The sequence below is a fragment of the Macaca nemestrina genome, chromosome X, assembly GCF_043159975.1.
Source record: "Macaca nemestrina isolate mMacNem1 chromosome X, mMacNem.hap1, whole genome shotgun sequence".
Classification (NCBI taxonomy): domain Eukaryota; kingdom Metazoa; phylum Chordata; class Mammalia; order Primates; family Cercopithecidae; genus Macaca; species Macaca nemestrina.
In genome coordinates, this window is record NC_092145.1 from 124,350,242 (window position 1) to 124,365,071 (window position 14,830).

General features: G+C 34.8%; 1 protein-coding gene across 3 annotated transcripts in view; it reads right to left on the minus strand.

The window, feature by feature from the left end:
* The window catches only part of LOC105499042 (cilia and flagella associated protein 47), a 469,827-nt gene that overhangs the window by 354,013 nt on the left and 100,984 nt on the right, over positions 1-14,830 (minus strand). For all 3 annotated transcript variants that reach the window (XM_011771441.2, XM_011771442.2, XM_011771440.2), the window contains exons 20-21: positions 14,009-14,153; positions 12,713-12,807 (exon numbers count right to left, since the gene is read on the minus strand). In XM_011771441.2, the coding sequence (XP_011769743.2) occupies positions 12,713-12,807; positions 14,009-14,153 (240 nt within the window). The remainder of the gene's footprint in view (positions 1-12,712; positions 12,808-14,008; positions 14,154-14,830) is intronic.

Below are 14,830 nucleotides of genomic sequence, written 5' to 3' on the forward strand. Positions count from 1 at the left end.
ATCACAATTGCTTAAACAAAAATAACATGTGAACACGTAAAACACTTATACATTGCTGATGAGAATGCAAAATTTTACAGTTACTTTGAAAAACAAGTTTCTTCATTATTAGAAAGTTAAGTATATATTTCACATAAAGCTAAGGACTCCCAGATTTAGGTGTTTACCCAAGAGAAGTGAAACTTACTCATACAACTTATTCTTTATTGCCAAAAACTGAAAATAATCCAAATGCTCTCCAAATGGCGAATGAATAACAAACTTACTTTTCAACAATAAAAGAATGAACTACTGTTGCATACAATAATGTGGATGAATTTCAAATTTATTATGCTAAGTGAGAGAAGTCAGACTGAAAATCTCATGATTATCTTATGAATACCTTATGATTTCACTTATGTGGCATTCTATAAAATGCAAAATTATGGGGTCAAATTCAGATTAGTGTTTGCCATGGACTGGAGGTGGAGAGGTTGAATACTAGGTCTTAATTCATTATTTTTAACTATGTTTTTGTACCCATTAACCACCGACACCTCCCCCTCATTCACCTAGTACCCTTCACAGCCTATAGTAATACACACAAGAAAAATGTACAGAAGGTGATGTAACTGTTCTCTATATTGATTTTGGTATTTTTTGCTCAATTGTATATATTTGTTAATGTTCATATATCAGAAAGAGACTTTTAGTGTATGCACATTTTTTAAAAAGTTAAAGCGAATTCCTTGGCTCTGATTTTTATACATCTGAATTCAAAATCCAAAATGGACTGACAATATCGGCACCTACGCAGGTGAATCATAAAACAATTAACACTCAGAGCTACAAAATATATTTGCAATTATATAGTGCCAGCCCCTTATTTTGAAAAAAGAAAAGAATATGTGGTCCAGTCTAGATGAAAACACAAAAAGTCTGCATCAAAGAGAAAAGAAAGAGTCGATCTTGTTTGGGGGTTGTATCAAAACTAAAAAGGTTGGCTTCAGCTAAATGGTAAACAGGCAGCTCCAAATGTCCATGGCCCCACAGAAACACCAAAAACACGCAAAAACTGGCAGGAACCATGTTGTCAAAACTGGAAAAAAGTCAAAAGTTTACAGCAATCAAGTGAATACTGAATCAAAACCAAAAAAAAGACAACTTAAAAACAGTAGGAAAGTCTTGTGGCACTTTTACTTGCCCTTGTTCCACTCTCTCTGACTCAGCAGTTGTCTTGAGGCTAGCAGCTTTCATTCCCCAGTGCAAGACCCTGGGACCTGTTTCCTTTATTTTTTTAACTTAATTTAATTTTTTATTTTACTTTAAGTTCCGGGATACATGTGCAGAATGTGCAGGTTTGTTACATAGGTATACATGTGCCATGGTGGTTTGCTGCACCTAACAACCTGTCATCTAGGTTTTAACCCCACATGCATTAGGTATTTGTCCTAATGTTCTCCCTCCCTTTGTCCTCCATCCACCAACAGGCCCCACTGTGTGTTGTTCCCCTCCCTGTGTCCATGTGTTCTCACTGTTCAACTCCCACTTATGAATGAGAACATGTGGTGTTTGTTTTCTGTTCCTGTGTTAGTTTGCTGAGGATGATGGCTTTCAGCATCATCCATGTCCCTGCAAAGGGCATGATCTCATTCTTTTTTATGGCTGCATAGTATTCCATGGTGTATATGTGCCACGTTTTCTTTATTCAGTGTATCATTCATGGGCATTTGGGGTGGTTCTGAGTCTTTGCTACTGTAAATAGTGCTGCAATAAACATACCTGTGCATGTGTCTTTATAGTAGAAATATTTATAATCCTTTGGGTATATGCCCAGTAATGGAATAGATGGGGCAAATGGTATTTCTGGTTCTAGATCCTTGAGGAATCGTCATACTGTCTTCCACAATGGTTGAACTAATTTACACGCCCACCGACAGTCTAAAAGCGTTCCTATTTCTCCACAGCCTCACCGGCATCTATTGTTTCCTGACTTTTTAATAACTGCCATTCTGACTGGCGTGAGATGGTATGTCATTGTAATTTTGATTTGCATTTCTCTACTGACAAGTGATGATGAGCTTTTTTTATGTTTGCTGGTCACATAAAAATGTCTTCTTTAGAGAAGTGTCTGTTCATATCCTTTGATGGATTAAAGACTTAAAAGTAAAACCCCAAACCATAAAAACCCTAGAAGAAAACCTAGGCAATACCATTCAGGACATAGGCATGGGCAAAGACTTCATGACTAAAACACCAAAAGCAATTGTAACAAAAGCCAAAATTGACAAATGGGATCTAATTAAACTAAAGAGCTTCTGCACAGCAAAAGAAACTAGCATCACAGTGAACAGGCAACCTACAATATGAGAGAAAATTTTTGCAATCTTCCCATTTGACAAAGGTCTAATACCCACAATCTACAAGGAACTTAAACAAAGGTACCTGGTTTTTGATGAAACAGAAGAGACTTCATTCAGAAATTATTGTGTTTGTCTCTTCTAACCTTCTTGGGGGTACATGAAGGACTGATGCAAGGTGCTTGCCATGTTTTGCCTATCTTTGAACTCACTCAACGCAGAAAAGCAGTGAAATTGCTCAAAAATATTGTAAGATAAACAAAAAACCCAAAGCCACCTGACAGAATATTATGGTTGAGACAGGCAAACACTACCTAAAGGCTGGAAATAAAAGTAGGGGAGCTTTTAGAGAAATTAAGGCATTTAAAACTGCCCTGGAGAATTTAGAAAGCATTAAGGATACTCAGAATAGGACATGTGCTCAGAAAATACCTGAGAAGTTGCTAAACTTTCATCTTTGTCTGACTCTAGGTTAAGTTCAAGTGGTAAATAAAAACTAAGAAATTGTTGTAAACGACCTCACTAACTGCTAAAGAAGTGCCTCAGGACACTCTATCCAAAAAGACTATGATAGGTGTTTTTGTTTATGTGTCCGATTATTTTAGTTCCAGGCATTCAAGGAAATATATCTCAAAACACTACTCAACACCAGCTAAAGGAACAGACACTTCAGTGACTGTGCATAGCAAAGAATGTATTCTTTGCAATAATTGTTTTGAAAAGTCAATAAACAAATGGATGACTACAGCCTTCATTAAGCAAGAAGAGTAAACCCAGGGAAAGGAGGATAATCTGATGTACAGAGTTACCATATTATAATATTCAAATGTCCAGTTTTCAATAATCAAAAGCAAAACAAAACAAAGATTATGAAGAAAGTCCAGCCATAGGACTTATTAGAAAAAGACTTTAAAGCCACTGTCTTAAATATGTTCATAGAACTAAAGGAAACCATAGAAAAGAACAAAAGAATATCATGAAAATAATGTATACATAAAATGAGAATATCAACAGAGAAATCACAACAATCAATAAAACAAAAAGTTGGTGGTTAAAAAATATTTTTTAAATGACAAAGCACTTTGGGAGGCCAAGACGGGCGGATCACGAGGTCAGGAGATCGAGACCATCCTGGTTAACACGGTAAAACCCCGTATCTATTAAAAATACAAAAAAAATTAGCCAGGTGTGGTGGCATGCACCTGTAGTCCCAGCTACTCAGGAGGCTAAGGCAGGAGAATGGCGTGAACCCAGGAGGCAGAGCTTGCAGTGAGCCAAGATCGTGCCACTGCACTCCAGCCTAGGCGACAGAGCAAGACTCCATCTCAAAAAAAAAAAAAAAAAAAAAAAAAAAAATTACAAAACTTTAAACTAGTCTGACAGTAAACAAATGAAAGGGGACATGAATAGCTAAAATAAAAAATGAGATTATAGACATTACTATCAACCATATAAAAAAGGGTTAACTCAAAGACAATATCATTATCATCTCTTTAGATTCAAATTTCAATTTTGAACATAAAATTATAAATTACATAATTTATTAGAAATTTAAATTGATAAAAATAAAATTGCTCTATACTAAAGCTGAAAATGCTACAGAAGTAATATCAATGCTAAAATATTTACATATTTATGAGAAAATTCTTATTGCATTTCAAGTTACATTACAAATAATTTAAAATAAAAATTCATTTTTTCTAATGACATGCTTTAAACTTTGTGTTGATTTTTTTTTTTACCAAAACCTTACATTATTTAGGTTTAAAAAATATTAAGATGGTCAACCCTGTTACTTCATGGTACCTTAGTAAGCTTCTAGAGGTGAGAGGTAGAAAACAGGCAAGAATGTGAGTATTTTAAATGTGAAAAGGGAAGAATAATAGTACTTCTCACATGCCAAAACCTCCAAGATCATGACAACAAGCATTGATGGGTTCAGAGGTACATTTATCTAGTGCTGTGCTATACTCATAAACTCGGTGCTGACAATCTAAATAGTTTTAAATAAAATGAGGAGCTGAACATTATTAAGTGCATATGTTCAGCTCTAGTCATTCATATTACCCTAATAGGCAAAACACTTGGGTTTCTATTTTTATTTAACTTTAACTGGCCATACCACTGCCAATTCTATTTTCTGTCATAGAATCTTATGTACAGTCTATTCTTATAACCAAATTATAGAAGCATAAAATACTGCTCATATGTTATTTTCCTGGCGGTTTCAACTCTTTTGTCAAAACAGCAAGCAACTCATTCCCATGATAATCTATTTCTGCAGTGGCACTAGCATGCAGACATCAAGGAATAAATTGCATAAAGATGTAGTATTTCAGGTTCAAATACAACCTGTTTTGATATTTCATAGCTAAAGAAAAAACAACAAAAACATTGATCTTATTTCCCTGGAATCTTAGTATTTAATCAGCAGTAGCTAGTTAAATTTTGTGTCTCATTTCTGTTTTTCCACTTCTGGTTCATCTGCTTTTTTTCTTAATTTGAGTATTAATATCATACATATTATAATAGTACTATTATTTTAGGCTATTATTTTATTTTTAAGGCTTTTTTATGTATTAATAATATGGACTCATATTTTAAAGTCAAACACTGCTGAAGAGTATGTTTCCCAAACTGTCATCTTCATCTGATCGCTGGATGGAGATTAGTTTTTAACAGGAGCTGAGGGGACTGGAAATGTGAAGAAACAGAAAATTATAATGATAGGACTCGTCTTTTCTTTCAATGTGTCACTAGTTTCTTCCACATCAATAGAAATATGAAGAAAAAGGAAGTACGAGGTCAGGGTTCTGGATAAACCTCCATGTGGATACTGAAATCACTCAGAAAATGAGATGAGTAGGGTGCCGGATGTACTATGAGTCTGGTTGGCAGTGACCAGGAGCACGTCTGAAGATGACTATTCACAAGAGACCACTCACCAGAGATTTCACAAGAGGGGAACTGGCAAACTCACACAATAAAAGTTCAAAGTTCAAAGAAGCAGGCTTTTTAAAATTATTTATTTTATTTATTAATTTTTTTGAGACAGAGTCTCACTCTGTCGCTCAGGCTGGAGTGCAGTAGTGTGATCTTAGCTCACTGCAGTCTCCTCCTCCTGGGTTCAAGCAATTCTCCTGCCTCAGCCTCCCTAGTAGCTAAGATTACAGGTGAGCGTCACCATGCCCAGCTATTTTTTGTATTTTGAGTAGAGATAGGGTTTCACCATGTTGGCCAGGCTAGTCTCAAACTCCTGACCTCAGGTAATCTGCCCACCTCAACCTCCCAAAGTGCTAGGATTACAGGAGTAAGCCACCACACCTAGCCAGAAGCAGAAGTTTTAACAGATAAGGACCCTCTAGAAAAATCACCCAAGGGAACAAGGCCTCCAGAAAGGATCACTTCTAGACCCACAGCAAGATTCATAGGAAATGCTATTTTAAAAAAACGGTGCTGTGGAGATAGCCATGTTCCCAGTAAGAAGAAATCATGAAGAAAAAGGAAGCTCAGAAAAATACAGAGGACTTATAGAAGTGTGGGGGTTCTAGAGGGCAGAGAAAAAGGGAAGGGAAACTAAGTGTGAGGGGAATCAGAGCTGACAGAGAAGAGAAGCTATTCACAGGATGCTCCAATTTTGGAAAATGACTGAAATAAAGAGGAATCTGAGTCATGATGAATTGAGTCGACAGTTACTGGGGCTTGAGTCTTCACTGTCTGTCTTTGAGTCTAGTGCTGGGTCCGAAAGTTAGGGATGATAGGAGTGGAAAGCTGAAGTTATGGGATAGGTTTAACACAGGACCACACTGATGGCTTTATTTTAAAACATCTGATGTTGTCTTTGTTGATGATTGTTGGTGACTGTCAATGATAATGACTGTTGGTAATTATCGAGATAATTCAATGTACTCATCTCAGCCCTTGTCTCACAAGTATGAAGTGTTTCTCCCTCCTGAAACATACAATTTTTCTGAAACTGTGTGGTGAATTCACAGGGCTAAGGGTTAATCCCTGCCTTCTCTGATTATCAAGTATGTATAGGTGAAAAGTCATACTGGACTTGTCTTCTCTTAACTGACATCTTCACACACAATTTGTATAGAATATGTTTTTATCCAAAGTAGGTCTATAATTACACAGAATGCCAAATTAGAAGGTTCCATGATTCCTTCGCCCATGGAAATCTTCTCCCTTCAACAAAACTGCAAGAATACAAGACTTATCTTTTACACAGAAACTAAGTGACACATTGAAAGAAAAGATGAGCCCTATCATTATAAAATCACTGAGGTATTCAATGAGGAAGGAAAACTTTGAACGTTTTGTGATGTGTGCTATTTTAAGTGATTTCCCAGATGTTGTCATGCAAAGACAGAAATACCTCAAATTGAAAAGGACATTCTAATGAAGTCAGATTTCAGTACCCAGTCCAGTGTTGGTAGACAGAGATGTTTATGAATTGAAAAGGAGTAGGTGTCATTCAAATGTCCTTTCCTTTAATCCATAAGGAATTATTCTTAGCTTCCTGTAAGAATGATTGTAAATCTAGAATAACTGTTATGAAAGGCTTACCCAAGGTTCTGCATATCCTTAAATCACAGATAAAGGCTAGTAGGAAAAATAAAAAGCATGAACAATTCTCCCTCACATTCAAAAACTGCAGGGAAAATATAGAGCAACAAAGATGAGAGTTGCAAAGAGCTGCAGAGTAACTAAACCACTGAAGATGAACTAGCCTGTGCTTCAGGGCAGAACTTGGGTTACAGCAGCAGGAAAAATAAGAGTAATAATAGGGAAAGATCTATAGTAGTGCTGTCCAGTGAAACTTTCTGTCATGAAGAAAATGCTCTGCATTGTACAATAGCCATGTGTGAATCTACAGAACGTGAAATGTAGGTATTGTGATAAAGAAACAACATTTCTGTTGAGCTTAATTTTAATAAATTTAAGCTTTAATTCAAATAGCCACATGCAGGTAGTGACTACCATATAGGAAGTACAATTCTATAGACAGACACATTAGTAGCCCACAAGAAAAGGAGGAGCTTGAGTGACTTACAGAAAATAAACAAATCCATTTGAAGATGCCAAATACAACTGCAATTGACCACTAGCACTTCAGGCTGTGCTCAAACCTGGTACAGTGTAGGAAAGGAAGGTTTACAAACTAACAATAAATCAATCATGTATTGTTGATTTCACATTTTCCTGCTACATAGGTCAACCAAGAGAGCATCAATTTGCTATTTACATTTTGACACATGCACAAAGACAGACAACTTACACCTAGCAATAAATATCGTGGAGGACATTTGAAATGACTGGAAACCAGATAATCAATCTGCCTTACTGGCACAGATTTATAGAACAAATTCTCAAAGGGTGTGTTGTCTCTGCAGGAGTTTATATGTTCTTCTCATTGTTGAAGTGAATTACACTCCAATACAGTGAGTAAATCTTCTTTTAAAATACCCAGTTAACATAGAATGATTCAGAATCTAAGCAAAGTGTGGCACTCCACAGAAGTTTAAATATCTATAATTCATTTTAATTTTATAATCAATTTCTAGAATCCTAAACATTAAGCAATACTTAGAACTTTTTAAATTGCTGACAGTGTTAGTGAACTATTGTCTAAATATATTATATATAATACATTCTCCAAAAAAGTCATGTAAGATACTTCAATTGCATTATAGATGTTTCTAATTTTCAATGATCCTTAAGAAAAATGTTTTATATACATTTCAATTATATGAAAATATAAAATCACAATATAGACTTATTAGAAAAATGTATAAACTTGGCCTTAACAAAATTTAAAAAAACCTATAAATTACTGCACAACACTTAGGTTTTCTTCTTGTTGAAAGAGTGTGCATGTGTTTGTGTGTGTGTGTGTGTGTGTATGTCTGCATACTTCTATGTACATGTGAGATATAAACATTATATAGGTGAATGACATACTTTAATTTATCAGAATATTAACTTGTGAGAAAAGACTTACTTAGTTTCTTTTTATTTAAAGGGTTTTTAAAAATCAGAATAAGAAGAATACATGTTTGAAAAACTAATCTTACCAAGTTTATTTTTAAAATAATGAGCATTCCTTTCATTTCACCACTGCACACATGTGCACACACACAAACATACACATACACATCCAGATGTAATCATTAGTTGTTTTAGACTTACTGCAATATAGTTAAATAACCTACATAGAGTGTCATGAAACAAGCTGCAATAAATTTAAAGTGATTTAAATGAATTAAAGTGTGTTCTCTAACTATAAGGGAATTATATTAGAAATCAATAAGAGAAACAAACAAATATGTGGAAATTAAACAAGACACACCAAATAACTAATAGGTGAAAAATAAATTATGTGAGAAATTGCAAAACATTTTGAAGAGTAAAAATGAAAATAAAACATATCAAAACTTTTGGGGTAAATGTAAAACAGTATTTAGAGGAAAGTATGTAGCTGTAAAACCTATATTTAACAAGTGAAATATCTCAAATCAGTGCCCTAACATTCCACACTTAAAAATAAGAATAGAAGATCAAATCAAACAGAAAAAAATAAAAAATAAAGGATAAAGTGTAAATGAATGAAATAAAGAATCAAAAATAATACAGCAAATCAGAAACACCAAAAGTTAGATCTTGAAAATATCATCAAAACAGACAAACCTTTAGATATGCTGACCAAGATAAAAAGAGAGATGGCTCAATTTTATAAAATCGGGAATGAAAGAAGGAACTAAATTATTACCTACCTTACAGAAATAGAAAAAATAACACCATTAACACATGTATGTCAATATATTAGGTAACTTAGATGAAATTTCTCAAGAAGAAACAGAACATTTTATAAATACAGACCTATAACAGCAAACAGATTACATTAATAATTTTTTTACACTTCTAACAGCTGTATTGTGATATATTTTGCCAAAAGGGTACAATTCAATGGTTTTTAGTAAATTTATAGAATTGTGTAATCATCACCATAATTAAGTTTTAGAATGTTTCCATCACCCCCAAGAGCTTCTTCATGCCAATTTGCCTAACTCTAGGTAACCACTGATCTACTCTATAGATTGTCTCTTCTGGAAATTTCACATAAATGGAATCATACAAAATGTACTCTCTTATATCTAGTTGCATTCACTTAAAATAACATTTTTGTGGTTTATTCATCTAGCAGGACATATCAGCAATTTGTTCCTTTATACTGTCCAATAATATTCTAGTGTATGGATATACCACATTGTGTTCATCCATTTATCAGGTGATGGACATTTGGGTTGTTTCTACTTTTAAGCTATTGTGAATAATGCTGCTATGAGCATTCACATAAAAGTCTTTGTATGGACATGAATACACATTTCCCTTCTTTTGGGAAGAACTATACCTCCCTGGTTAGCTATATTCTTAGGTATTTTATTCTTTCTGTAGCAATTGTGAATGAAATTGCATTCCTGATTTGGCTCTTGGCTTGGTTGTTGGTGTATAAAAATTGTAGTGGTTTTTGGCCTGTTGTAGTGGTTCACACCTGTAATCCCAGCATATTGGGAGGCCATGGTGGGTGGATTACCTGAGGTCAGGAGTTCGAGACCAGCCTGGCTAACATGGCAAAACCCCATCTCTACTAAAAGAATATACAAAAATTAGCCAGGTGTGGTGGCACACACTGTACTCCCAGCTACTCAGGAGGCTGACGCAGGAGAATCACTTGAATCGGGGAGATGGAGATTGCAGTGAGCTGAGATTGCACCACTGCACTCCAATCTGGGCAACAGAGTGAGACTCCATCTAACAAAAAAAAAATCTTGCAATTCCAGCACTTTGGGAGGCTGAGGTGGGCAGATCACGAGGTCAGGAGATCGAGACCATCCTGGCTAACACAGTGAAACCCCCCCATCTCTACTAAAAATACAAAAAAATAGCCAGGTATGGTGGCAGCAGCTTGTAGTCCTAGCTACTAGGGAGGCTGAGGCAGGAGAATGGCATGAACCCTGGAGGCAGAGCTTGCAGTGAGCCGAGATCGTGCCACTGCACTCCAGCCTGGGCGACAGTGTGAGACTCCATATCCAAAGAAAAAAAAAAGGAATGCTAGTGATTTGTCCACTGATTTTGTATCCTGCAGCTTTGCTAAAGTTGTTTATCACCTTAAGGAGCTTTTGGACTGAGACTATGGGATTTTCTATATATAGAATCATGTCATCTCAAAACAGGGAAAATTTGACTTCCTATTTAGATGCCCTTTATTTTTTTCTCTTGCCTGGTTGCTCTGGCCAGGACTTACAATACTAAGTTGAATAGGAGTAGTGAGAGAGAGCAACCTTGACGTTGCTGGTTGTCAAGGGGCACACTTCCAGCTTTTGCCCATTCAGTGTGATGTTGGCTGTGGGTTTGTCATAGACGGCTCTTATTATTTTGAGGTATGTTCCTTCAATACCTAGTTTAAAATTAATATTTTTTAAAAAAAATGCTGAGGACTACATGACTTCAATGATGAAATATAACACCAATTTAAATAATTAATTCAGTCCCTCACAAATTCTGCCAAAATAGAAGTGGAGACACCACTCTATAATTCATTCTAAGAAGCCAATATTAGCCTGATATTCAAAAAAAAAAAAAAAGGTATCAGAAGAAAAAAAATCAATAAAGGCTAACTAACTATAGACCAATGTTCCTTACAAGTATAGATGCAAAAGCCTTCATCGAAATACTAGAGAATTGAATTCAGCAATATATATAAAGAATTATATCTTATGATCTAGTGAGATTTATTCTACAATGCAAGGTTGGTTTAACATTAAAAAATCAATCAATATAATACACTATATTAATAGAATAAAGGACAAAAACATGAACATCAAAGTGGATAGTAAAATTAACAAAATGCAGGTCTTTCAAAATCAAAATACTCAATAAACTATAAAATGAAACTTCCTCAACCTAATAAAGGATATTTTTTTAAAAAGATAACTGTTGCTAACCTTATATTTAAAGGTGTAAGATATATGCTTTCAGGAACAAGACAAAGAGGTTTTTCTATTCAACATTATCTTATCTATCTTATCTCAACTTAAGTACTGAACTTCAAAATAGCAAAATTAATCTTTATCATTTTCTAATACCCAAACTCATCCTCAAACTTTATTTTTTGCACCTGAAAGCCAAATAACAGCTTACATTGTTCCTGAAATCAAATTTAATCTCAGTAAAAATAACATTACCAAAAATTAGACTATTAAAGATAGTATTTAGTAGAATTCAATACAATTTTATTGTGCTATTAGTTACTTTCTCTTAATTTTAATCTATACCTATTGAGTAGAATCAATCTAGCTATGTTGGAGTATTAAAAAAAAGTTTTGACATAAGAATCTTATACTCTGATTGCCATATAGAAGTTCGATTCTTGCTTGGAAGGGTATACCAATATGCCGTTTTTTGTTTGTTTGTTTGTTTGTTTTTTGAGATGAAATCTCACCTTGTCACCCAGGCTGGAGTGCAATGGCGTGATACTCGGCTCATTGCAACCTCCGCCTCCCGGGTTCAAGCGATTCTCCTGCCTCAGCCTCCTGAGTAGCTGGGATTACAGGCGCCCACCATCACACCTGGCTAATTTTTGTACTTTTAGTAGAGATGGGTTTTTACCATGTTGGCCAGGTTGGTCTCAAACTCCTGACCTCAGGTGATCTGCCAGCCTCGGCCTCCCAAAGTGCTGGGATTACAGGGCAATATGCACTTTCATATCATGCGTAGAGAGAAGCTCTCTCCTTGGGCACTTCTGTTAGAGAATCTATGAAGCAAAAGCCTACCAGAGTTGGCTCTTGAAATCTGACCAGTGGTCTCCCTTCCTTCTGGGCACATTTCAGAATAGGTTTTTTGTCTGTTTGTTTGCTCTTGTTTTTAAATCACTAAACATCTAGGGGTACAAAATAAAAGGAGCCAATATCATAGCAACTCCTCTTAAATCTTCACAATATGTCTTTGATAATTTCAGGTAGTCGTTCACAGAGCATACACCACTCAAATATAAGTACAAAGCACCAACTGCCTGGAATATAACTTTCCTCTCCTTCAAAATGTGTAATATCTTGAATTTTCTAGATAGTATAACAAAGACCACACAATCATAGGTCCCCTGTACATGCCCTCTGCTCCTCTTGAGGCACTCTGCAGCATGAGCCAAACCCTCCAGCAATCGTTTTACTGAATTAAGGTATACCCAGGCATGCTTACAAGTCAGAAAGAAAAACCCTCTACAGATAGATCTTGGGTGATCTTTAATAGGTTATTGGTTAGGAATATCCATAATTGCAGTAATATGAGGAATAGAAAACTGAACTTACTTGTGTGGGAGAAAATGTTATGCCACATTCCAGAGATGTGTTTTCCTCTAATTCCAAAGAATATATATAAGGAAATGCAGGGTCTTTAAATTCTTCTATAAGAGGTGAAAAAGTACATATATTCATAACAACAAAAAATCAATTTCTAAAATATTTGTGCAGGGCTATGTGAAGATGCTCGGTAAAGAATTGTTCTAAATACCAAGATTCTAATTAGCAAAACTGATATCTATACATGGAACAAATATACAATCGGCAAAACAGTGACAGTAAACTCATTAAAAAATAACTCCAAAGTTCAAGAAGCATGTTATAGTCATACTCAGATGAACACAAATAGGAATAAAGCACAAGGTCAAGTAATTAACTAAATCTGAGGTCCCAGTAACAGCTCAGAGACTCCCTTTCCAGTGAAAGTTTATCAGGAAAGAGTCAGATCACCTCTGATGCCTCAAAGAGTCCATAAATAATACAAATACATATCCATTACCTCACTGATAGACTTACTGTTCACTTTTTAAGGATATGTAAGATGTCTTACTTATTTTTATGGACTCAAATGCTACTATCTTGCCTGTAAGTGGGATTCAACAAATATTTAATGAATAACAAATGACTAAACCAATGATTAGGAAACTTTCTGTAAGAATCCAGATAATCTCACAAATATTTTAAGCTTTGTGAGACATATGGTTCCTATCATAGCTATTCAACTCCACCAGTATAGCATAAAAGCAGCCATAAGCATTATACAAACAAATGGGTCTGTGTGTGTTCTAATAAAACCTTATTTATAAAAACAGGTGTTGGGTCATATTTGGTTCATAGGTCTTATTTTGACAACCCATGGAGTAAACAGATAAAATGCACTTATAAAAATGCATATTTTGTTTAAATCTAATTTAACATAAAGATATCTAATACATGAGTAAATACATAGAGATAGCTCCCCAAAGACATTTATCTAAAATTATTGAGCAATTAAAACAAATGATTCATAATTTTATATTCATTTAAGGCATATACTTATATATAATATACTTAACTTACCATATTTAACCCACTAATAAGAATGGTTACATTTCATGTATTACCCAAGTGTTTTGATATTAATAATGATGTATTTCCACAAATAAAACCATGATGAGTTACAGAGTGTAAGAAAAACATGCAGTGGTCATTAAAAAACATTTAAGAATAACTTCCCTTGATTGAATTAGTGTTAGAAATTATACCACAGGGCAATTTAAAACTATTTTCCTTTTACAATAATACCATTATATACAAAATATATACCTGATTTGTCTTTAAGATCCATTGAAAAATCTGGAAAGTCTTTTAGATTAAACTCCACTCTGGCACGTGTTATACCTTTGTTTTTTATTACAAATGGAACAATCTGGGTACCACCAATATAGGCGCCACTGAAATTAAATACATTCTAAAATTTAAAAATAAAAATTATTCGAAAATAGAATAATAGTTTATGAAAACATAAACTAAAACTTGCAACATTATGTTTATCAAGGAAATTCTTAACTGCAGAGCAGAACCCTATAAAAATTAGTCACATTTTCCTTCCTCTCCCCTACCTCCTAGATGCCTCCTACATGTAATAAGTTAATAAATCCTATTAATTCTTCCCCTTTCTTCACCTCTTGTCCATATTGTAACTGTATGAAATTAGTAAATCATCACTTTTCATTTAGTTTCTAGATTTTCACTTTTCTCAAACTCTCCCCTTCATAATGAAGCCATATTTAAACTAAGTAAGAATTTGATCATATCACTTCTTGTTTTAAAATTTGATGGTTTCTCACGATCTATAGGACCATGTCCAAGCTCATTAGCAGGGCTCATAAAGCTCACCATGGCCTTCTGCTTCCTCATGTTCCAGCTTCAACTAGCCCCACTCTCACCTTATCACTTAATATTTCAACAAGCTGTATGACTTGGCATTTCCAACCAATACCTGATGCTTCACCCTTCTGTGTCTTCACCCTTTTGGTGCCCCTTCTGTCAGGAAAGCCTTTCTATAACCTGCAATTGCCTAATAAAATATTACACATCCTTCAAACCCTAGTTGGATAAACCACAATTAATCATGCTGTGCTCAGG